The 25722-nt window shown below is 38.3% G+C and overlaps 1 protein-coding gene across 2 annotated transcripts in view; it reads left to right on the top strand.

The window, feature by feature from the left end:
• Positions 1-11076, top strand: part of MAT2B (methionine adenosyltransferase II, beta) — a 15857-nt gene extending 4781 nt beyond the window's left edge. For both annotated transcript variants that reach the window (XM_004689800.2, XM_004689799.2), the window contains exons 2-7: positions 3678-3872; positions 6047-6161; positions 6352-6504; positions 8117-8310; positions 9208-9321; positions 9961-11076. In XM_004689800.2, coding sequence (XP_004689857.2) covers positions 3678-3872; positions 6047-6161; positions 6352-6504; positions 8117-8310; positions 9208-9321; positions 9961-10131 — 942 coding nt within the window. In that variant the 3' untranslated portion in view covers positions 10132-11076. The remainder of the gene's footprint in view (positions 1-3677; positions 3873-6046; positions 6162-6351; positions 6505-8116; positions 8311-9207; positions 9322-9960) is intronic.
• The last annotated feature ends 14646 nt before the right edge of the window (positions 11077-25722 follow it).

Below are 25722 nucleotides of genomic sequence, written 5' to 3'. Positions count from 1 at the left end.
TAGGCCAAATTAAAAATCACTGCCTCAGAGTACTACATTGAACCATTTTAAAAGAGCTATTTTTGCACATTACCTGTACAGTATGGTATTTGACTAGATAGCATAGTAAGAGCTCTCCATTAATTTATATGTAGTTATTATGACTTTTTTGTTTATAAATCTGATCACTTGAAATTACTGGTTTCTGTGTATCAGTTTGTACAGCAAGAGGCAAAGATGTTTAGAGTGTCTTAAACTGATGTTTGATATATTTTACCCATAAGATAGTAATACAAATTGAGAAAGTAGACTTTTCAGGCTGACAGAATATTTTCAACACTTAGGTTGTGTTTGGGTTAACTAGACAACTCTTTTTCTTTCAATCTGAGTTTCTAGAATATTTGGGCAATTCTTTTTTAGAGGGCTAACATAATTCATGGGGTAACCATCCAAAGTAATTTTTAAAAGAGACATTCTTTTAAAAAAAAAACAAAACAGAAGTTTTGGCTAGAGTTCTGTTTATTTTTAGAAATTCAAAAACAGTTATTTTTTCCATCTGTTTTAGAGTGATGGATATTTTATTTGCCAGCCACTAATAAACTTGTAGTCTAACTGGAAAAAATTCTTGTTTTGCCTCCTTTGCTGGTGACAGAAGGTGGTGATTAAGTCTCAAGGAGAACTGTGTGAAAAAGGCAGTTATATTGACATAAGTGAAGTACCTTTCACTTTAAGACACTCTTTGTGATAAGGATGATATGGAATAAGGTTGAATTATAGGATTGTAGAGCTAAATGGGCCTTAGTCATTTTTCCTCATTTACTGGTGGGGAAATTAGAGGAGATGGAGTAACTTCTCAATACTGCAGTTTGTGGCAGAGCAGATAAAATATAATCATGATAAAGGTAAAGGTTAAAGGATTGAGACAAACGTCATATGTATGTGAAGCAAGGAGACCAAAGTTCTGGTCCTAACCTTTTCCCTTTTACTGTGGGCAAAGCCAAGCCTGAGAATCCTCAATTGAGAATACCTGGCCTGTGTCATCAAGAGAACTGGCCTAGACCTCAGTTCTATGCAAAAATAAAGGCTGTCTTGTGATTAAAGGGGATAATATATAATTACACTTGATGCTTTTCAAATATAAGGTTGTATAATATTCTTTCCACCCTCAAAAATGCTTGTACTTTAGAAACCTTTTTTTTAATTAAACAAATAATTTTATTAATATTGTGGGAACGTAACATATGGCCCCAGGGAATAGGGTAGTTTATTCACTAACCCCAATCCTTTTAAAAAGTATATTATATTCCCTAAAGAGTCTAGTACTTGTAACATAATACTGTGTTTCAAGTCTAGGTTGCCCTTAATTATTCTTGGCATCTTACGTTAAGTTGCACTCACAACCAAAAAGTACCCCCGATTCTGACATTTGTATATATGATGCATCTCTTTCATTCATTTAACAGAGATGTTGAAAAGAGGGAAAAGCGTGCTGCACAGCATTAGTGGAGTTGGCAGACATCTCACTCACTGTTCAGTGGCCTTTGTGGATTGCCTGGTGCTGCCTTTGACTTTTGCTCCTTTTCCTTTTTAAGAGGGAAAGATGTGGTCGCTTCTGGAAAGGTAGATGGCAATTTTTTTGATTTGAGTAAGAAGTGTGAGCTTTTTTGCTGTTCACAGTTACAGTTCCCGCTTCATCATCTGGACCCTTTGGGAACTTGTCAGGCTATCAAATTATCAGACTTTACCCCAGATCTACTGGATCTGGAAGTCTTGACAGGTGTGTGTGAGCCCTGAAGCATGAGAAGCACTGACCTAAGAGTTGTTATCTATTCCTTTGCTTCTTTAGAGTGAAGGAAAAAGCGAGAGAAATTATACCAAATCATAGCCCTTTCTAGTCCGTGCCCAGGGATCTTTATGGTGTCTAACCTGTGTAAATTGTTTTATGATTCTATCTCTTGGCTTGCTTTCTCCTCTTTACAACTAGTCTTTGTAGAGCTGCTTTCACGCCAAAATTCAAAGGAGATATTTTGCTGGCTGAAATCCTTGTTTTCATAGATCAATGGGGACTCAGAGCCATGTTTTACAGCAGGACTTAGATGGACTTCTCCTTTTCCTTTTAAAATATCTTGAAATAAGTTGAACAGAGGAGAAAATACCTATAAGAATTTACCTCTATAATGGCTCTATGAGCCCTACCATTTCAGGTTTTTCCCATAGTAGTTAGGATAAGAATAATTGGACCTACCTGGTGGTGTAGGAGTTAAGTCTTAGTACTGTTAACTAGGATGTCCTACCAGTTCTGCTGACTTGGACTCCACCGGCACACTGAAAACCGATTGAGAGCCAAAATGATCAGCTGCGAACCACCAGGTCACGTCCCCCCAGAGCCCACATGTCCAGTTTTATCCCAACCTGGCTGCTCAGCTCCGCCCTCACCTCCTGGCTTGCTTCTCCTTGGTACTGATGGGATTTGGAGTTCCAGCATCTGGAGTAGGGATGGAGTCCATGAAACCTGTACCTGTTACATGTCTTGCCTGCTGCTCCCCTTGGCAGTATATTTCAGTAAATCTGTGCTGCTCCCCACTCTGTACCTGGTGAGTCTTTTCAGCCCCCACATCTCTGGCCTATACCTCAGTTCTATGCAAAAATAAATAAGTTTATAAATAAAATCTTTTTTAAAAAATTAAAAATGAATTTATTCATCCTAACTCATGACTTAAAAGTGAAGTCTTTGGTTATTGTGTGCATACATGTTTTTGACACTTCTGATGACTGTGGCAACACTGACTTAAAAAGGTCTTGAGCTGATTTGATCATTTTTTAAAACTTCCTTAATAGTTAATGTAGATTTTATTCAAGAATCTGGGGGAAACCTGGTATTACCCATCTTAGGAAGAAAGGAATAATTTTACAACTGTCTTTTTCCTTTTAGTTTTAGTTTGTAAAGTTATTGTCCCCCCCCCCCCATTTCATAATAGCACATAAAAGTCTAAAAATATTTTTGGTTTTTCAACCGCCTTATTCTCTGTTAATTAATTCTAACTGTTCTATGTAAGGAGACTACATAAATTCTTGTGAGATGTGAATTTCCTAACTCAGGCCTATCAAAACCTGACAAATCAGTGAGATTTGAAAGGAAATTTTGGCTTAAAAACTAAGGAACAAAAATGTCCGCTTGTAAAGGGACTGGCAAAGATAGCCAAATATGTAAATATATGTGGTGAATGCCAGACTCTTTAATCAGAACTTTAAAATAAGTCAGCCTAAAATTAATTTTGTGAGTTTTTGAGTATGCTTTACTTATTTATTTTAGTTTTTTGTGCTCTGCCCCATCCCTGTGCATTCTTAATAAACCAAAGAACATAAAGTTGCTGTTTATCACTCATTTGCACACCATTGGAAATAAAGATAAAATTTTCCATTATTAACATCAGAAATCAAATATTTGAGTAGGTAATTCCTGGCAGTATCATCTTTGGTTGTTTTGGGGCAGAGTATTGAAACTCTTAAGATATGCAAATGTTGATACAACTTGAATAATCTCAGTTCTCATTTAAGAAGTGGTGTGGAGATACAGGACATGGGTCATATGACTTAGAGCTAAAGAATTTAAGTAAATAAAACATGACAATGATTCATTCCTTTGAGAGAAAATTTCCCAAGTAAACAATCCTCCCTTCCTATCTTTTACCTTTTAGGAGGAAATTAACATCCCCAGTAGGCGGGTTCTGGTTACTGGTGCCACTGGGCTGCTTGGCAGAGCTGTGTACAAAGAGTTTCAGCAGAATAATTGGCATGCTGTTGGCTGTGGTTTTAGAAGAGCAAGACCAAAATTTGAACAGGTGAATTTGTTGGATTCTGCTGCAGTTCATCACATCATTCATGATTTTCAGGTAAGGTTAATCTGTTTATTTTAAGGTATATGTAGAGCAGACTAAGACTTGTTCCAGATGACCTGGAAAATGTTCTTGTTCTCAAGGAAGCTGCTGGATGATTCTTTAATCTATTAGTAAATAATAATAGTGTACTTTCTTTTTCTTAGCATGGCCAAGATGTGCAATACTTACAGAGATTTTATTGAGACTTAGGTTGAAAGATAGTAGTGAAGCATTTTGTGAAAAGCTGTTTATGGAGGAACTTTCTAATTAACACTTTCTATGCCAGTGCTTTTAAAAATCTTATCTGTAAACCTTTCAACCCAGAATAGATGCTATCATTTCCATTTTAAAGATGAGGAAAGGCTCAGAGAGGTTAAATAATTTGGTGGCCACAGTCACAGAAAAATTTGAGTTCATTGCATTTTTTTTTTTTAAGATTGTTTTATTTATGAATACAAGAACTGGAGTGTAGGCCAAAGGTGTGCGGCAGGGGGTATGAGGATTCATTATAGATAGAGTGGGGAACACAAGTGGATTGACTGAAACACTGCAGAAAGGAGCAGCATGCAAGACAGGAGAGGTCTGCTGTGCTACATAGGTCACCTCCCTGGCCAGGGATTGAACTCTTCCTGCAGTAGCTGCAGATAGGTTCATAGCGCTGAGGCTTAACATCTTATGCTGCCAGGGAGATCCCGTTAACACTTTCTCATGGACATGAGAGTTCAAGTTTGACCTAAAAACATGATCCAAGAAACAATTGCATCAGAACTGCTAGGGAAACTCATTCATAGGCTATACTTCCAATGATCTTTATTCAGTAAATCTGTGGTGGACCCAGGACTCTACATTTTAAGACATACCCGACATTATGCACATTCACATTTGAAAACTATGCCTACTCAAGCAGCCATTGCGAAGGAGAAATTTGGGAGTATGGTCCTCCTACATCTTGTCTGGCTAAACTACTGAAAAGTAACAGTCCCTTTTCATAAAGGACCCTCTGTAACCTTCTCTCTTGATGTCCACTTTGTTATACTGAAAAAGGCTCTTTACTTATCTGTCTTTTACACTAGATTATGAAGATCTGGTTTACCTAGGCTTTGTGTGTAGGTAAAATACACTAAATACTGGCCCTCCCTGGTGGCACAACAGATTAGGATGCAGCACTGCAAGCGAGCCCCAGCCACTTCAGTGCCAGTTCAATGCCGGTCCATCCCAGGCCCCCCAGGTGATCCACATGGCACAGCAGACCTCTCCTGACCTGCCCTCTGCTCCCCTCAGCAGTGCACTTCATTAATCTGCCGGTTCTGCTCCCTGCTATGTCTTTGAAGTCTCTTGCCACCCCTGCAGCTCTGGCCTATACCCCAGTTCTGTATGAATAAATAAATTATTTAAAAAAAAAATACTAAATGCTTAGTTGGGGGATATGATTCTTAGGGGGCCAGCTGATATTCTTTAAATGTTTGGTCTCAGATTTGAGTTTATGAATTTAATTTGCTAATGATGTTTCTCTTCGTTTAGCATAGACTCATTAAATGTTTAGGTTACATTAATTACAGAAGTGTTAGCTTCTCCCCCCCCTTCAAATTAGGAGATGAAGTTTATTTTGATTTAAATGTAGTTGTTGATGTAGAGTTTTGTCTGGTTCTTCCTGAGGATTACTAAATTGCTCTTTGATTTTTTTGGGTCCTAAGTATTTTTAAGGAAATTCAGGTCTGGGGGGGGAAAGGGAAGCATGATAAAACTATATTGAAATTACAGTGAGAGCCTCCCTGGTAGTACATGGGTTTAAGTCTTAGCACTATGGATCTTTTGGCAGCAGAGTTCAATCTCTGGCCAAGGAGCTGACCCACGCGGCACACCAGACCTCTCTTGCCTCACCGGCTGCTCCCCTCAGCAGTATATGTCAGTCAGTACACCTGCTTTGTTCCCTTCTATCTATGGTGAATTCTCACCCTCTTCCCCCTCCCCCCCATCCCCACCCATAACACCTCTGGTCTATGCCCCTGCTCTTATATGCATAAGTAAATAAATCTTTTTTAAAAACTAAAAATTACCGTTATTACATAGAAGATGAATGCGTGTCATTTTAACAGACTTTTTCTGTGAAATAATGTACCCTTACCAGGCTGTTGTTCCTCTATTTTATTCCTTTTTGGGCTAAAATTACATTAATACTTAACTTCCAGCCCCACGTGATAGTACATTGTGCAGCAGAGAGAAGGCCAGATGTTGTAGAAAATCAGCCAGATGCTGCTTCTCAACTTAATGTGGATGCTTCTGGGAATTTAGCAAAGGAAGCAGGTAATGATGGCTTTATAAAGTCTTCATAAAATATTAAATAACTATAGAGTTTTTAAAGGTTAAAATTTTATAGGTTGCTTATCAGAAATTTGTTTTTATGAATGGTAAAGAATAATCGCATTTAAGTTCCATTAAAATGCAATGCCATATAATAATAGATTTCTTTATTTTGTATCCCTTTTTTGTGTAGCTGCAATTGGAGCATTTCTTATCTATATTAGTTCAGATTATGTATTTGATGGGACAAATCCACCTTACAGAGAAGAAGACATACCATGTCCCCTAAATCTGTATGGTAAAACAAAATTAGAAGGAGAAAAGGCTGTTCTGCAGAACAATTTAGGTAAGACACAGTTTTTTTAGCCTCTGATTATTTTTGAGGACTTACTTCTGTGTTTATGTGTATATATGTGCATATATATATATATGTATTTGTAATTTAAAAGAAATTAGTCAAGGAACACAAATCACAAAATTTGGAGAATGCAGTTAATTTAAAAAGGATTTTAGAAATTGTGACTTAAAGATTGCTTTATGAGTCATTCACGACTTTTTCCATGATCAGTTCATACATGACTGCTTCTACATAGAAAAAGAGTCATATAGTGGGAAAAAAATTTTTAATGAATAATAGTTTATTTTTACATCATTTTGTGCATTTTTTCATTTCAGTTGAATCCCTGTGGGTTTATAGTGGAAAATTTTTAATCAAATAGTGTGTATAGTAGCAGCAGACATTTTATTTTTCATTTCATATTGTAAATTATTACGTAGGAACAGTCCTTGAATATATACTTTCATTTAGTTTTCAGTAAACTAAGTGAATTTTAAAAAAAGTTTGATTTTTCAATTTAAGTACTAATTATTCAAACTATGCTTACATCTCATTAATGAGCACATAAAATTGAAATACCTCATAATTCCTTAACCAGTGGTTTAAAAAATTAACATAGTGCTCATTCAGGTATCCTTTCACCCCAAAATACATTGTATCTTAAATTTGTATATACAATAAGGATGTTCCTTACATACTTACAATGCATTAATCACACTGGAAATTTAACATTAATACAATAACAAAGCATAATCTGTAAGATTGCTTCCCCAATAATAGCAGTTTATCAATATAATGCAATAAAGGATTTTATTGATTTAGAATCCTGTTGAGGTTCACTCATTGTATTTAGATCAGTTTTATTTATTTATATTTTAAGATTATTTATTTATGCATACAGAACTGGGGTACAGGCCAGAGGCACAGGGGCAGTGAGAGTATTCATCAGAGACAGAATAGGGAGCAAAAGAATCAGATTGACTAAGTATACTGCTGAGGGGAGCAGCGGGCGGGTCAGGAGAGGTCTGCCACGCCATGTGGATCTCCTCCGGGGCAGGCGGGGATTCTGGGGCAGGCGGGGATCGAACTCATGGGAAAGTGGCTTAAGCTTCCTAGTGCTGTGCTTTAACCCGCTGCGCCACCAGGGAGGGCCGATCAGTTTTATTTTTAATGGTCATAATAATGAAATAATACATGAAAACACTGCAAGTGATGGACAGTTAATATTTGGGATCACATTTGTTGTGTTATTTTGGTATATTGCAAGTTTTCTACTGCAGTAGTCTTTTTTTAAAAAAGAGATTTATTTATTTATGCATACAAGAACTGGGGTACAGGCCAGAGGTACGGGGGCGGGGGGATGATAGGATTCACCAGAGACAGTGGAGAGCAGAACAGGCAGATTGACTAAAATCACTGTTGAGGGGAGTAGCAGACAAGACAGGAGAGGTCTGCTGCACCATGTGGGTCACCTCCTGGCCAGGGGTGAAACTCTAGCTGCAGTGGCTGCAGGTAACTTCATAGTGCTGCATTTTAATCTATTGCTCCACCAGGGAGGGCCCTAGTCTCTATTTTTCAACTAGCTAACCTTAGACTATCATGTACTTGTGTTAATTTCTAGGAGCTGCTGTTTTGAGGATTCCAATCCTGTATGGAGAAGTTGAAAAGCTTGAAGAAAGTGCTGTGACTGTTATGTTTGATAAAGTACAGTTCAGCAACAAGTCGGCAAACATGGACCACTGGCAGCAGAGGTTCCCTACACATGTCAAAGACGTAGCCACAGTGTGTCGCCAGTTAGCAGAGAAGAGAATGCTGGTAAGAATCCTTGGGAGGAAGAATTTTTGGAGGGAAAGTCCTTAACTTCCATCTTAATAAAAATGTTGTTAATGAATGAATGTGCAGTATTTTTTGGAAACTACAAGGAGACCAAATGAAAGTAGTAGGCTATATTCAAGAATAATTTAAATACTATGCTGTGTCTAAGATTACTTTCCAAATACCATAGACCCTGCCTCCTTGTTTTACTGCCAGATGACTGAAGGCTTTTTTTTTCCCCTTTGGGTTAACAAAACAATCTCATCTCCTGATATTTCTTAGGATGTTGCTGTTTAAGATCCGTGGAACCCCAAAGAAGAATCTACATAGGAAATGATAGTTTAACATTTCATGAATATTTTTTTCATGAATAATTTTTAAATAAAAAACATGTAGATAGGAGTTCATTATAAATATTCAAATAAGGTGGAGCTAAATAGACTGAAAAAAGATTAGAGACTTTAGATTTTTATATATAAACTCATTTTTATGAAATATAAATGTTATAAATGTTTATTTTAAATATATATCCAGTACTTAATGACTAATGATCTTGCCTTGAACACTAGTGCAATTGAGTTTTGGTTTTAGCTTCTTGGCTAATTAGAAATACTTGTAAAACTGGGTTTGGGTCTCCATAAAAATTTCTAATTACTTTCAGGATACCAGAATAAAATTGAAGACATGTATATTTTTTGTCTTCCAAAAAATTAAGGCTGTATATTGTAAGTTACATTTCTTAGCTAGGAATACAATCTTAGATATTTTGTGAGCATTAGGGAAGGTAAAGATGCATTCTACAGTCGTTGGGCCCTTTAAATGAGCTTTTTTGTCAACCCTACTATTCCACTTCACTCAGAAAGTTGAAACTAATGCATTTTTTTGTGTCCTTGTTAGGATCCATCAATTAAGGGAACCTTTCACTGGTCTGGCAATGAACAAATGACCAAGTATGAAATGGCTTGTGCAATTGCGGATGCCTTCAACCTCCCCAGCAGTCACTTAAGACCTGTAAGTATATGGCATTTAAAAACCTCACTCTGAGCCTCCCTGGTACCTAGGGATTAAGTTTTAGTGCTGTGAAACCCTACACCCTGAGTTCTATCTTCAGACAGGGAGCTGACCCACATGGCACAGCAGACTTCTGTCTCACCCTCTGCTCCCCTCAGCAGTGTATTTCATTAAATCCACCTGTTCTGCCCCCACTCTGTCTCTGAATCCTTTCACCCTCCATACCTGTACCCTACCCCAGTTCTTACATAGAAAAAGAAATAAATATAAAAAAATTCATCTGAAAGACCTTCCCCATCACTAACACATTGATTAGTGGTAACATTTTCCTTCTTGCTTTGGTGGTGGTAGATAACTTCATTTTCTAGTACTAATCAGTGTGAATTTTGCTTTCTTATCGACTGTTTATGTTGTTATTCTTGTCTAAATATTGTATAAAATTCTGTCAGTATTGATGAAAGTTTATAGAAAAACTTACTCTCTTGATTGTGGCAGTATTTGGGTTTTTTGTTCCAGAGAAGATCAAGTCAAATCAAGTCAGTTCTAGCACTGAGGGTAAAATGAAGTGGAGAGTATAAAAGCACCTCATTATGTAGCTTTCCTTTGATTCTTAACTTTGTTTCCATTTTACTTTCTAAGATAACTGATAGTCCTGTCTTGGGAGCACAGCGTCCAAGAAACGCTCAGCTCGACTGCTCCAAGTTAGAGACCTTGGGCATCGGCCAGCGGACTCCATTTCGAATTGGAATCAAAGAATCACTTTGGCCTTTCCTCATTGACAAGAGATGGAGACAAACAGTTTTTCATTAGTCTGTGTGTGGCTTTTGTTTGTTCGTTTGTTTTTTAATGAAAAGTATAGTATGTGGCACTTTTTAAAGAAAAAAGGAAATAGTTTTGTACGAGTGCTCTTTAATTGTGACTCATGATCTTTCAGGTAAATGATGCTCTTGCACTAGTGAAATTTTTGTCTAAAGAAACCAAGGGCAATAATGCCTTGTTTGAAGTAATGATTTCTCGGTTTATCATTTGTTCTGGCTTACCTTACTGTTTGAGTGTAGTAAATTATGATTATTAAATATTTGAGAGCCAGTTCAAAGCCGATCTGCTGTAGCCTTTTTTTTTTCCTTGGATGAAATGCATTATTCATTCCAATAACCTCTACCTTTGCTGGACTTCACAACTGTTGAAACTTTTACATTTTAAAGTGTATTGAATAGGATGAAAATCATTGGTGTTCATTGTCTGCTTTGCTTGAGCTCAGATCAAAATGTTTGAAGAAAGAAACTTTATTTTTGCAATGTAAGTTCAGTTTTTATGCTTGAGATAGTTCACTGAGTTATGTATATTGGAACTCCTCCAGCTTCATGCCTCCCACTTTTGTAGCAGTATATGGTGAGCCTTGGAGAGGAGGGGAATGTGTGTATGTGTGTATTTTTTTAATATATATATGAAACTGTCATTTCCACTCCATGTCACTAAGTGCTATTTCATCTATGTAAGTCTTTGGACCATTCATGAATAATAATAAATATGTACTACTGGCATGGAAATACTTAAGTTCTCTTGTATTTACTTCTGTTTTTCAAGTGTGTGCCAGACCTCTAAACTAGTTATTTTGGTTATTTTGATTTTAAGATTTCATCCTTACTTTTGATGCCTACAAGAATCATGTTAATATGTACTGAGATACAAAACAAAATAAAGTGAACTTGAGGTAAGCCCACTCATGACCTGCAGAATGCCATAGCTACTATAATCTTGTTATATATTTATTTCAGTAGAATGTTCCCTTTAAGGAATGCAGAGTGTACTTGAATGTATTATCTACATTAAGTAAAATGGATGTGACCTTACACTCAACCATATTTCTGGTTCTTAATAATAACGAAGCAGAGAGCTAAGAGTGACTTAAATAAGTTGGCTGTTATTCAGGAATCAGTACAAACACTGGTTCCCCATTTTCTGATTTCACTTTTGGATTATCCTTCCCTTGATTATACTATTATTCCCTCACTGGGCAGAAAATAATTTTGTTTCTAGCTTTCTATTTTTCTTAGAACTTTGGATCCAAAAAAGATCACATTTAGGTGATTGGATGGTTTTGTATTTTAGGAGGGATATTTTACTGACACCTGAACCTTGCCCATTGGAATAAACGTTCTATTAATAGAGATCTACTATTCGAGTTTTAGGTATTCCCCCCAGGTTTGTCTAAGGGAACCAGCCTCATGCTTGCATTTGGCGACCTCTAAATGAAAGTATTCTGGATCAGTTTTGTTTTTAATCACATCTTCATTTTTTTTTTTTTTTAAGCTTCTTCATTTCACCTAGTACAAAGTTCAGATTTTCTGAGAGTTAAGAAAAACCCGGGCCCTCCCTGGTGGTGCAGCGGTTAGAGCATAGCACTAAGAAGCTAAAGAAAAACCCTTTTTCTTTTTTTCCTCTAGCCACCTATTTTCCATCTGAGGGAAGAAGCCCATATCTATCCTGATTTTTTTCTAGAAGCTTTCTGCATGTATGAGAATACACTTAATGCAGCATATCTCTGTATTTATAGTCTCACCATTTCTTCTTTGTTTATACCCTTTACTGCTCCTTGTCCCCCCTCACCCTGCACATTTAACAGCCCTTGGAATATGTTGTTCTGTATTATAAAGACTGTCCATGTATTCTTTGTATTTATTCTGAAATTTCAGTCTTGGAGAAAAGATGCCTTAATTGCTTTTCCTCTTCCAGATTTCTCAGTTGGCAACAGTTTGTTCAATCTTTTCTCTTCATAAAGATGATTTAGTATAGATTCTTTGCCCTGAACCACTTAATAAGTTGCCAACATGATATTTAATGACCCACTTAGGAAGTAAAAGTCTGTGTACATTTTCTAAAAATAAGGATGCCCTTTCACTTCACCCTAATAACAACAATCAAAAAAGTCGGGCTTAGTATTACATCATCCATCCAAAGACCTATCCCCTCATTACCTGTCTTCCCTATTCCCATAATTCCTCTATAAGTCTGTGCCATATTACTTGCTGCATTGGTTGCCATATGATTTGAGTTGCAACCCAGGACAATTCTTCCATCATTTGCTTTCATGACCTCGACATTTCAACATTTTTGTGATCTCTATATAAGAAACCATCAATTCCCACTGATACCTCTAGTTCTATAATAAATGCCTTAAATACCCTCTTTCTGTATTGGGTGCTGCTTTCTGTGGGAAAGCTAGCTCCTTTTGTTCTCAGCCTATAGTTACTTGCTTAAGTCATGTGAATGACTGTTCTGATGATGTCAAGGCCCATCGTGTCCCTCATTGTACAGGTTCCAGGAACCAGCTGAGCATATCTGATCCCCAAGCCCTGGCCTGATGTCATTGACAATGTGGGCCACTATTGTTGATTAAGGACTCTTACCCAACCCCATCCCCCCCACCCCCAAACCAGGAACTGCACCACCAGCCACACAGATCTCACAGACAGAACATCAAAGGGAAGGGACTGGGTGTTTTATTGCGCATTCATTCCCTTGTATCTAGGAGTGAACCACAGTTTTTATTTATTTCTTTTTTTAGCCTATCTCTTATCAGTGTGTTCATTGATGTTGATGGAACCTTGAACACATGGTGTTGATGAGCCCAGTGTATGAAATATTGTAGTCTAGTGAGACTTATGGATCATGCATGTTTGCAAATATGCTGCAATGTTTCTGCTTATAAACCTGTAGTGCAGGAATGAATTCAGGAAAACATGCATTACTAAAGTAGAAAAACTCTTGTGAGAAGGGGCTGAAAGCATGAGGAACAGAATGTGCCTTAAGTATTTCTCACACTGTTTTTATGTTACATGCTTAAAACACTGTCCAAGAGAGTAAAAGATGCTTATTTCACATGGGTTTTAATAATCGTTATCACTTTGGCTACTTAGTGGAGGCAGCAAGAAACATCTCTTATAACAAAATCTTTGGAAGAAATTTGTGGTCTAAATCAAATCGCATTGCTTTGAAAACCAGAACATCATTGACAGTGAATATGACGGTAGGTATTACTTTAAGTGTATGGGCAGTCAGGGGAGAACTTTCTGACTTAAGGTAGCATTAGGTAGAGCACAAAGAAATGACCAGATACAGATAATGGATGATGAGCTCCTAGCAAGTTCCTGTTTCTGTACTGAGCCTCAGTTCAAGGTTGGTATGGAAGGGGAAGAGAGATGAGGTCAGGGGTCTAATCCACCTGTTTTGCAGCTGTTGTGGGAACACCCTAGCACACAAAATGCTAGATGTGTGGGCTTGGGGCAGGGAGGGTGTGCTTGTCACTGTCAACATTGCCTTCACTTTTCTGTCATAAGAAACTTAATAGGGATGATTACCAGTGGTCTGTCTTTGTGACTTAATATTTTCCAGATTTTCTACAATGAGTAGATTTTTTTCTTTCTTTTTTTTACATTTTTAATTTTAATATTATAGTTTATTTTTACATCATTTTGTGCATTTTTCCAACTCAGTTGTAATTCCCTTGGGCTTCCCATCACCAAATCACCCATGTGCCATCACCATAGTCCAGTGTACTTCCTCCTCTCCCCCATTTTTGATTCCATTCCCCACTCTACCCTCATAAAAGGTCTCTAGTATATAATTGTTCATTATTATTATTTATTCCCCCTCCGGTCTTTAATGCTCCAGTATGGGTGAAACCATCAGTATTTTTCTTTTTGGCTTATTTCACTAAGCATGATCCCTTCCAGCTCCATCCATGTTGCTGCAAAAGGCATGAGTTTATCTTTTGATTGCTGAATAACATTCCATGTGTGTATGTACCATATCTTTTTAATCCAGTCATCTACTTTTGGGCATTTGGGTTATTCCATGTCTTTCTTATACAATGAGTAGACTTTTAGCATTTTGAATGTAAATATGACCATAAGATTTCAAAGAAGATATATAATTTTGATCCTTTTGCCTAATAACTTTGCTACATGAATGTTTGAATTTATATTTACATAATTTTATCTCTAGGAATTAAATAAATTCAGGCTGGTGTTTATTTGCTTAATTTATGTGGAAAGGTAATGAAATCACTAAGCTCTTACCCATGATTGTTTTGCTTTCTATTGCTGCATCTTGATCTTATTATGTTAATAGCCCAATGTTAATTCATTTCTTGCACTTGAAATACTCCTCTCTGACATCCTTGGCCTGAGACTCAGCCATAATCCTTAACTACCACAAAGCAGTAACCAACAACTTCAGGGGGGGTCCCCCTCTGAAGACAGAAGCCAATCTATTCCTCCAGTTACTTCTTGTTACCAACCAAGTTGATTTAGTGTTCAGCACAAAGGGTCTCTACATGTGGTAGGCCATGATGAGTAAGGGCATCTTTGGTATCTCTTGCAAAACAGTATTAACATCCATTACACTTTAGCAGCATGCCAATTTGGCTGTGGCAGGTTTTGGGTGCACCCGAGCCATTGGTGGTGGTAGCAAAAGAATTTGATTTTAATTTTTAACAAACTGTGTTTACTAAACAATTCCAATTTTCCCCCAGTTTGCAATATGACTCAAACTGTTGCCTTTGAAATGTTTTAAGGCTGCAATATATTTTAATATGAGATGCTAAGACTGGATAATTTTCATCCCTTAAACCTTTTTTTCTTTTTGTAAGAAAAAGTACTTTTGCTTGTGAAAGTAATCAGACATTCAAAAGCATGCAAAATATGTATGTACAATTTAAAGAATAATAAACATCCATGTATCAACCACACAGGTTAAGAAGTAGAACATGATGGGTAATTTAGAAGCTCTTTACATGTCTTTTCTCTACTGTGCCCTTATTAGTCAGGGTTCTCCAGTGAATCAGAACCAATAGGGGTTATGTGTAATGTAGAAAAAGATTCATTACAAAATGATAGTTTACATGATTATGAAGACTAGCAAGTCCAAAATCTGCAGGATGCATTAGCAAGCTGGAGATCCTGGAAAGTTGATGTTCCACTCTGAGTCTATAAAGACGCTATGGAAAGCAGGCTACTTTCACTTCACTGCATCACGTCCATCAGAGAAGAAGCTTGGTCTTTGCTCTATTCAGACTTTCAGGTGATTACATGAGGTGTACCCACATTATTGAGGGCTTCTGCTTGAATTAGCTGATTGAAAAGTTAATCTCATCCAAAACACCTTCAAAAGAGATATCTAAAATATGTTTGATTAAATAGCTCCACATTCTGTAGACTAAACAAGTTGGCACATAAAATTCACTACCTCCATGCCACTTGTGTCTCCAAGAGAGATGCAGGTTAAAAATCCAATGAGATGCCATTTCATGTCCATGAGAATATTGAAAAGACCTCCAATGAGAAGTACTAGAAGAGAAGTGAAGAAAGAGGAGCCCTGTCATACTGTTGGTGAGAATGTGAACTAGTGCAATCATCATGGACAGCAATACTAGATGGCTGAGACATCCTACACTTGACCATCAATCCAGAGAATGTGAAATCAATGCAAAAAACTACATGTCCTATGTGTTCATGGTAGCATATCACAGAAGCAGCCCAAATGTCCACCAGTGGATGATTGGATTATGAAGATGTGGTGTATCCATATTACAGAATATGATTCAGCAGTAAAGAAAGATGAAATGTAGCTATTTTTAGCAAAATAGAATCAGTTTGAGAGAATTGTATTTAGTAAAGCTATGCAGATTAAGGATAAATGCTATATTTACATAGTAGACAATTTGAACATAAAAGAACATATAACCTAAGGACTTTAACAAACACTATGAGAACTGAGGTGAAGAAGGGGAAACTACAAAAAATGGCTAAGAAGGATGGTGGTGGGGCAAAATTAACAGGTAATTAAGTTTAGTCAGAATTTTGCAGATATCATTTCATTGTGCTCATGCTTCAAGAGTTGGTATCAGGAAGTCCAGAACCATGGTGATTTGAACATTTGTCCTTTCCAGATTTCATTTCCCTTCACTGGAAGCTTATTGAATCCTTGGGTCTTTGACGTTCTGAAGTTTTACAATGGTGTACCTTATGTGTCTACTTTCATACAGTTTGCTTAGCACTTAACCTCTTCAAACCAAAAACTTAAATCCTATTACATAGCTATCTCTTCTCCCCATTTTCTTTGTCATGCCACCTGATGGCATGAAAGCCACCTGATAATTTCATTGAGATGGAATAATGCCCTCTACCCCAAGATGTTCATGTACTAATTTCCAGAGTCTGTGAATTATAATTTGTATGGCAGGTGTAATTAAGACTCATGACATTATCATGAAATATACTGTAGGCCCAATATAACTGCAGGGGTCATTTAAAGAGGAAGACAGAAAGTAGAGAATAGATATGATGAAGCATGAACTGAAATGATTCACAAAAGGTAACAAGTCAAGGAATGCACAGTTTCCAAAAGCCAGAAGAAAAAACAGATTCACCCGTAAAAGACCTTCACTCCCAAAAGGACACACAAGTCAGCTGATGCTTTGGTTTTGACCCAATGAAACCCATTGCAGTCTAATGAGCTCTAGAACTGCAGGTTAATATCCTTGTAATTTTTGTATCACCAAGTCTGTGGTATGTTACACCAGCAAGAGAAAATGAATACACCGATTCTTTGATTTCATTTATTTTCTTCCCCATTTTTTCGGTTCAACTTTTTTACTCTGCCTTCTAAGAGACTGACACCTTTAAAAATTCTTCCCCAATTTTACTAAATTATATTTCTTTGTCACCATCTTAAGTTTCCAAAAGCCTTTGTTCTTTCCATGTTTCCCTTTTAGTTCAATTTTTTTTTTAATTGAAGTACCATTGGCCTACCTCACTGTTAGTATTTTGTAAGTCTAGGATCTCCCCCTTCAGGAGATGTTAGTTACCATTGTGCATCCACCACCCATAATCCACCACTGTGCTACCTCCCAACTTTGTCTAGTCCCTTCACTTACCCTTTCTTCTCTGGATGCCATAGGGTCAGCTTTCAAGGGCCAAGTTTTTTAAGTTTTCAAAAAATACAGCATCATTATCATGTTCATAGATGTTTGGATTTTCTTCTCTCAAATATTTGTGATAGTTTCATTTTCTTATTTTATATTTGCCTGCAAAATGTTTTCTGCAAACTACCTTTGTTTGTGCTTGGCCTCTTTTCTTGACCATTAGAGGCTTTGCTGAGCTGTCTGGTTATCTTTGGTTCTTTGATCATGATTGAGAATGAGACACTGAAAGGCTAATTGGAACTGCTAAGTAGGTGTGTAGGAGGCTGCCCTGGGTATTGTAGGATGATTAACAGCGTCCTTGGCCTCTACTCACTAAATACCAGCTACCCCCTGTAGTTAGGACACAAATGTCTCCAGATACCAGCAAATGTTCCCTGGGAGCAAAGTCAACCCATATGAAAGCGACATTACTAGTAAGTGCACCCCGCCACCGCCTCCACAGAGCTGCCTGTGTCTTTTAAGTCTTTCCTTTTGGGCAGGTCCGATGCCCCCAATAAATGGTGTTTCAATCTACTGCTTGGAGGAGAAAGGTTTGAATCACCAAAAAAAAAAAAAAAAATGTTGTTAGAGCAAGGAGAGCACCACGCACATCAGCACATCACTATCCTCCCCTTTAAGCTGCCACCAGAGAGTGTAGTACCCCATCCTCTACCTGCTCAGGTTAATTAGGCCTTTGAGATTCCATCATTTTGCAACCTTCAAGGACATTGTTAGAACCAAGTTTATCTCTGATATAATAGGCTTTCTAGAGTGTCCAGTCATGTACTAGAGACTCAGATGCAAGAGACAGCTTAAGCAATTCTAGACTTCTCTCTAGGTTATGTTAGCGTCTCCACACAGCCCAGCGTTCCTTCAAATTGTACTTAGATTTCCGAGGTTCACTCACTTCTCCTGGTTCCAATACCTTCACCAGGAACCTGCTCATCTCATCCTCCTCCTTCCAGGATGGAAGTCATCTAAAGTCCTGGACGTCTTGGGGACAGGATATGAGAAAATAATTTCACGCATTTTGCTCTGATCTGCCCCTGCTGCTGGTTCAAATTGAGCTTTTTGGGGGTGTGTTTGTGGGGTATTTGGGTGTTAAGCCCTTTATTGTGTTAAAAGATAAAACGGAGGTATATTAAATATGGTAAGAATTTATTTAAGCAAGCATCTACGTTGGGATGCACCAAACTGTTCATTGGTTGAGAGTCCTCGGTTTAACAGGAGCCAGCAAAGAGAATTTTACAGCGGTTTCTCTTTATCCTCGGATTGACTTTCTGAGTTTTGGCGACCCGCGTCTGAAAATATTAAAAGGAAAATCTCCAAAACAATTCACCAGTTTAAAATTACGTTTCATTTTGATCCGCATGATGAAATCTCCCCAGCCCTGCTCCGCTGGCCCGTGACGTGACTCACGCCTGCGTCCAGTTGCGACGCCGCACGTGGTCATCTGATGCTGCCGTCACGTCACAGCGTCTGCGTCACTCACTTCACTGCGTCACGTCCCTCAAACATGGTGGCACCTCACGCATCAGCAGAAGACCGGTGAGTCTGGTGCAGTGAACTATTTTCAGAGAGAACACAGTCACATCATTTTTATGACAGTGTTTTCTTACGATTGTTCTATTTTATTACGAGTTATTGTGAATCGCTTACTGTGCCCAATGTGACATTAAACTTTATCATAGCGGGGCTTGGTAGGAAGAAACTCAGCATATACCGGGTTCAGTACTCTCCACGGTCTCAGGTATCCATTGAAGGGCTTGGAACTTATACAAGGCAGGATAGGGGGAATAAATGTAGACAGTGTGCTGAAGCAAAGAAAGGAAATTGTTGATTGTAGCTTAGAGCCTAGTTGGCAGTTTTATGGCTTGACTTCCCAACTTGATTGCATAATCTGGATGCTACGTGGGCCTTAGATTCTTTTGCGCTCATGTGCGCCGCTTTAGGCCTTCTGTCTGTTAATCATGGGCCTCCGGTGTTTAAACTCAACAACCAGAAGTCTTCTCCACCCCATTCCCTCCCCCCTTTTTTTCTGTTCCCCCGCCTTTGTTATTTTGTATTCTTTGAACACCCCCCTCCACACACACAAACCACACACCCAGGAGCGTATGAGCCAGTGCCAATGCCCTCTAAGTCCTAAATCCCACTCCCAACGTTCCATCCTATACCTTGAAACAGAACACCTTCGTTGTATGTTCTTGACATTCCTGAGCCACTTTTGAAGTTGACCATTCACTTTTTATTTTGACCGCTGCTTTAGCAGTTTTTGTGATCCCTGTGTGCCCCTCACATTGCTATTCCTTGCCTTTATGCCTTTTAGAAAGTTAATCAGAGATAAGGAGAATGTAGGTATGCTAAGTAAGGGCGTTTAATACAAAGGAATCACTAAGCGAACCATTTTATATTTGGCTGTTAATATTGGCATTTAGTAGAAAAAATGGCGCCTTTATTAGTTATGATTCCTATTGTCTTTGGAGAATCTTTTACTTGAAAAAAAAAAAAAGCTAAATATTCCTTGAATTCCCATGGACTCCTTAATACAGGCTGCCAAAGCTAAGCTTTAAAATTGAGAACACTCAGCTGCCTGATTCCTGCCAAAAGCAATTCTTGGGAGATGATTTAATGGTCAGCATGGCATATTAACATTGTTGATCTAACACAAAGCCGATCATTTTTGTTGTCCTTTACCCGGTATCCCAATCAGTGTTCTTAAAACTGCCAGTCTCCTGAAAGGACACTAGGGTCCTGTGTTTTCCATTGGTGAGATATAATTTAATTGGATTTTAGCAAGCATTATTTGAATTTTCATTCCCCAGGATGATGCTGACTAAATGCTAAATGATAATAAAATAAATCTCTAGTACTTGGGAGCTTCAAGGATGATCTGGGTAGCAAAGTAAAAGTTTATTATATAGAAACAACTTATAAGTTTTGTATGTGACTTTAGTAAATTGTCATATAGTAACTTAAATGTTCAAATGCATATTTTAAATATCTGATCTTGGGATCAGAGGTCTGATAGGTTCCACTGTACTAAAATTAGGGTGTCTTCAAGTTGAATTCCTTTCTGGAGGTTCTAGGGGAGAATAAGTTTCCTGTTCTTTAGGGTTACTGGTAGATTTCATCTCTTGGCATCCCTGGGAACAAGGTCCCCATTTTCTTTTTAAAGATTTATTTTTACATAGAAATACTGGGTTGAAGGCCAGAGGTATGGTGGGTGGTAGGATTCACTAGAGACAGAGTGGTGAGTAGGAACAGGCAGATCTACTGAAATACACTGCTGAAAGGAGCAGTGGGGGAGACAGGAGAGGTCTGCTGTGCCATATGTGTGTGTAACTCCTTGTTCTGTGATGGAGCTGAGACTTAACCTCTGTGCCACTAGGGAGGCCTGAGGCCCCATTTTCTTGCTTGTAAGCTAAAGGCCATTCTTATCACATTCTCTTGGCTTAATGGTACCTCTTGTGGCCCTCTATAACCTTTTTGTCTCATAGTTCTCTGACCAAAACAGGGATCTCTAATTTCAAGGACCCATGTGATTGGATTGGCCACACCCTGATAATCCAAAGGAATATCCCCATCTTAAGGTCAATACCTTTCATCATATCTACAATGTCTATTTTGACACTAAAGATCTGGGGATCAGATTGTGGATATCTGTGGGCAGCTATCACATTGCCTAACAGGTACATTAAATGCAGTTTGTTCTGCAACAAGAAAATGAAGTTGTTTAGAACTAGCAGCTTGAAAACTCAAGGTAAAAACACCCTCCTAAAATGAGTAAGTGTCCATCATTATCTCTAACCATTAAAGGAGATTATAGAAACACAATCAGCTACTGACATTAATCCTTTTTCTCCCTAAATGGTTATTTTATTCTTGTTTTAATCTGCATTTATTTAATCTTTAGTTAAGATTCCTTAGAGTAATGAAGACTGCTTTTTCAATTTGTCAGTATTGACTGCATTTACCTCCAAAGTGACAGTCACCCCAGTGATAGTCACTTAAAAATGGAACATTTTTTCTTGCTGTTCTTAGACACTAATGAAGTTTTTTTTAAGTAGAGAACAAATTAAAATGGAGATGCTATGTAGTTTAAGAGGCACATGTTGCCTTTCTTTACTATCTCTTACCCTAAAATTTCAGCATGTGATCCTGAGACAGACTGGCAATATTGTCTACTATCTTTTATCATGCTCCAAAAAGCACTTGATTATCTTGGAAGGGCTTCAAAAGCAATTAAGAAAATCCCTTATGTCAAGTTACATTTCAGACAGGACAAATTAGATGTACTGGGAAATGTCCTGATAAAGTGCTTGAGAAATAATGAATCTGTGTACAATTTGTAATTGCTCCTGCAAAAAAATTTACAACATAAAAGAGACGGTTAACCTGAGACTGGAAGCTCAGAGATGTATTTTTCTTTTTTCATTACAAATGCAAATGCTGTATGAAACTGAGTCCAGGGCATTTTTCAATGTCCAAAATGTAATTCAAACCATTGTTTACTACATTTCTGTCTGGGCTCTTAACTGTATCACAAACTGCTTAGTAAATACTGATTTTTTTTTAGTAAATGCTGATTTTTAAGCCACCAGGTCTACAGTGAAAAATGGCACATTTGGTCCACGCCTGTAGAGCAGGTTCTAAAGGGCAGGTCTGTGCCAGAATGAAGGATACAAGGGTAGCACCGGTGCCATGAAAGGACTAAAGGATGGCACCTGCAAAGACATTTTAGTTGTTAAGTGTCTGTGAAATTGTTGTCATTGATTTCTGCGTTATGCATTAAAGGCACATGAGCTTTATATGTATAATCCCAGCCTTCTCATAATGAGTTGGTGGGATCAGGGATTGGTAGGGTACAAGAAGCTGGGGGTCCTGAGCCACAAGAGGCATCATCTAGATAGAGTACTTTTTATCCCAATGCTGAGAAAATTCAAAAGCAATATCCTTCCCTTACAAACAGCTATTCCCCACTGAGTAAAATGATTTCAACTCTGCCAAACTACTTGGATTTTATCCTCAGTTTCCTAACTTTTGAAGTAGGGCTGTGCCCATTGCTAATTCCCTTCCTCCCTCAGAATAAACATTAGCAAGTGGGAAGTTATTATAGGGTTCTAATACAATATTTATAGACCACATTTTATTTGTGAAGTATTTGAAGGTCTCCTAAATATGAACTCTTCCCAAATAACCTTGGCCTCATTTTTCATCTTGATCCAAACCCCATGGAAGCAAAACAATTATGAAACTCTCTTAAAAAGTCACTGAGAGCCCCAGGCCTAGGCCCCAGCTGTGGAGCATGAACTATTAGGTTCTGTGCTGCTGGGAGTTTTGAGTGACTGAACTACTGGACAACCCGCATTTAGGAATCAAAGGTGGTGCTTTGCTTCATGAAGCCTTTGCCTGAGCTAAAGAAGGTGGACCACGTCCACAAAAGAATTCAGATTGGGCGAACTTTCCTCTCTACACAATTGTTTTTGAAATAACTCCACAATGTGGTATCTTTTCTGTTTCCCAAATAAGGACCAATAACAACCAAGTCACCAAAAATCTGATGCCACGGTATTCCTATCCATAGGAAGCCTCTGGTTCCTTTCCCAAGTTAGTTTTCACAGAGGTTCTGCTTCACTTACATTCTCTCTTGGTGATCTTCCCCCTCATACCATCTCAAATATTATCCCAGGTACACAAACTGAACCCTTCCCTTCCCTTTATTTTTCTTATCATGATATATCTTTTTCTGACTTACAGCTTGGTCAGATCCCTATCTGTATCTCAAAATGTTTGTCATACTTTGCTCCAGTGACAGCATCATAAGAGTGCTTACTCACTGCATGTCGAAATACTTTACTTATGTATATCTCTTTATGCTGGCTGTGTGACCTTGTGAAAATCAAGTATCTTCTCCAAACTTTAGTTTCCTTAGTTTACAATAGAGATAGTTCTGTGAAGAAAAGGTGAAACCACCATAAAGGTTTGTGTGGCCTTTAGTAGATGCTGAGAAAGTTGAAATTGTTCACTAAGCCTTTCTCTTCCTCACCAATCTCCTGATACATAATTTCAAAGGGGCAATAGCTGTTTTGATGGGGAAGTGTTTGAATATATATGCCTTTCTCTCAAGGTAACTGGTATCCTGATTTTTCAGATTGTCAGATTTTTCAGCACTTTCCAGCCACCTAGGCAGGGACGACCTCTCCTCTGAAGTTGTCTAGCTCTCATGTTTTGTGTGTACTTGCTTTTGGTCTGGAACTTCTGTTCACTGTATAGGCACTCACACATAGGACTTTCAGCAAGATTTTGAACAAAGAAATGAAGTGGAGAGCAACCACCTGCTGGTGGGATTCTGTAGTGTCAGGAAGAGCTAGTGGGCTGGGCTGGTGCTGCCAGAATGATCTTGACCCACAGCCAGTGCTTTGGCAGCTGCTGGCATAGTCCCTGGCCAGGGGGCCAGCTGTTTCTTATGTTGCCTTGTGTGGTGGGCAGTTCCCTCTCCAACCTGGACCCTTTCCGGGAACCACATGGGCTATTAGTTTTACAATGGCAAATATAACTGCAGATGTCTGTGCACAAGATGGTGCTGCAGGGGAAGCATGATAAGTTATCCACTTCCTGGGGCCCAAATGGAAAGTTTTATCATTTTAGTTAAACTTCTCACAATGGCAAGTGGAGTGTACAGGCTCTTGCCAAGCTGCAGTTATACTTCCTTATGAGATAAGAAAAATTTGAAATGTTTGTTGGGTTATATTTGTGTACTTCCTCAAATAAGCCCTTCCATTATTTTCATCATCAGTTTGGATGTACATTTCATTCTATACTCCCCCTTTTTTTTTTAAAGATTTATTTATTTGTACATACAGAACTGGGGTACAGGCCAGAGGCTCAGTCTATACCCCTTTTTTTATACCTTGCTTAAACCATATGTGATCTGATTTTTGTTTTAAAAATCTTGAGATGGAGTAAGAGTTATGAAAGAAGTATAAAAATGCCACAGTGTTAATAATGCTTTTGGGCAATAGCTATTTGTAAACTGTCAATTATTTAGATAACCTCCCAGAGAGAACTGATACATAGATTAAACATATATTCAAACACATGCTCCTTTAAAATACAGTTAATTGTGTCTGCAGAAGTGTGATCATGTACAGTGTTGCAAACCAGTGTTACTAAAAGAAAAAAGGCAATGAAAAACATATTGTATGCATTGTTAGACTTCTTGCTCTCCTCTGTTCCCCACTGTACAGTCTGTTTTACAGGTCATTTCTTAGCTGTACATATATATCCCTTCAATTAATTTTAAAAGCTTCATAGTATACCATTATATGGAAACCCATTAATTTCTTCTACTACTACCTGACTACCTTTACCCCCATATCAGAAAATCAAACTTGATTATTCACCTAGTCTTGGATTTAAATGAATTTTAGTTGATCTTTAAAATCTACTTTTAAGGAAAAAAGTTTTAAGTACAGAAGTTTGAATCATTATGGAAACAAATCTCTGTCTCTGTGATTATTTTGAAGGGGTTGGCATTGATTTGGATTTATATTGTTGTTTATTGGCATAAAAAGGCTCATTGAGCCAGAAGGAGAGGATAGAAGGTGGGGAACAAATAAGGGAGTGAGACCAGTGGCCTAAGGTAGAGGATTATTAGGGCGTTGGTATTGGGTGTGGTGTTGATACCAGATAAAACCACCAGGACACCAAAACAGACACTGAACAAGACCCAGAAGTGCCTAGGGACCCTGGAACTGTTAGAGAGAAAACCCATGTTGTTTGTTCTAAGGGTTTGTGCCTGCCTGTGTTTATCAAAGCAAAGTAATCATATTCCAGTGTGCTCAAAGATCTGTGAGGGATTCAAAGGGACTAGAGAAAGGGAGAAGAGTAGGGTACAGGACTTTAAAATGTGGACTTGGGAAAAGAGTCATAGGCAAGAGCAGAAGAGGGAGATTCCTCAGAATTGCCTCCAGCTCTGTCTTATTTATTTATTTACATTATTGATTATTTTACTCCAATGTTTACTTCTCCCCTCCCTAACCCATCATCACCATAGCCCCCCACATCCTGATCCCTCTCTTTTTAAAAAAATTTATTTCTGCAAACAGAACTGGGGTACAGGCCACAGGTTCAGTGGTGGGGACAGGATTCCCCAGAGATAGAGTGGGGGAGCAGAATAGGCAGTTCGACAGAGTATACTGCTGAGAGGGAGCAGTGGGTGAGACAGGAGCAGTCTACTGCGTGGAGTGGGTCGCCTCCCTGGCTGGGGATCAAACTCATGCTGAAGCAGCCACTACTAGCTTCACAGTGCTGGGCTTCAACCCTTTGCACCAACAGGGAGGGCCCCCTCTGTCTTTTAAAGCCCACCCTGATGCTCTACTCTGTCCCTAAGTTTTGGCTGTCTGGGAGCAGATCAGCAAGACTCCTGGCTCTCT

The sequence above is a fragment of the Condylura cristata genome, unplaced genomic scaffold, assembly GCF_000260355.1.
Source record: "Condylura cristata isolate star-nosed mole 26May11 unplaced genomic scaffold, ConCri1.0 scaffold00026, whole genome shotgun sequence".
In the NCBI taxonomy this organism is placed as follows: domain Eukaryota; kingdom Metazoa; phylum Chordata; class Mammalia; order Eulipotyphla; family Talpidae; genus Condylura; species Condylura cristata.
This window is presented reverse-complemented; position numbering and strand designations above follow the sequence as displayed.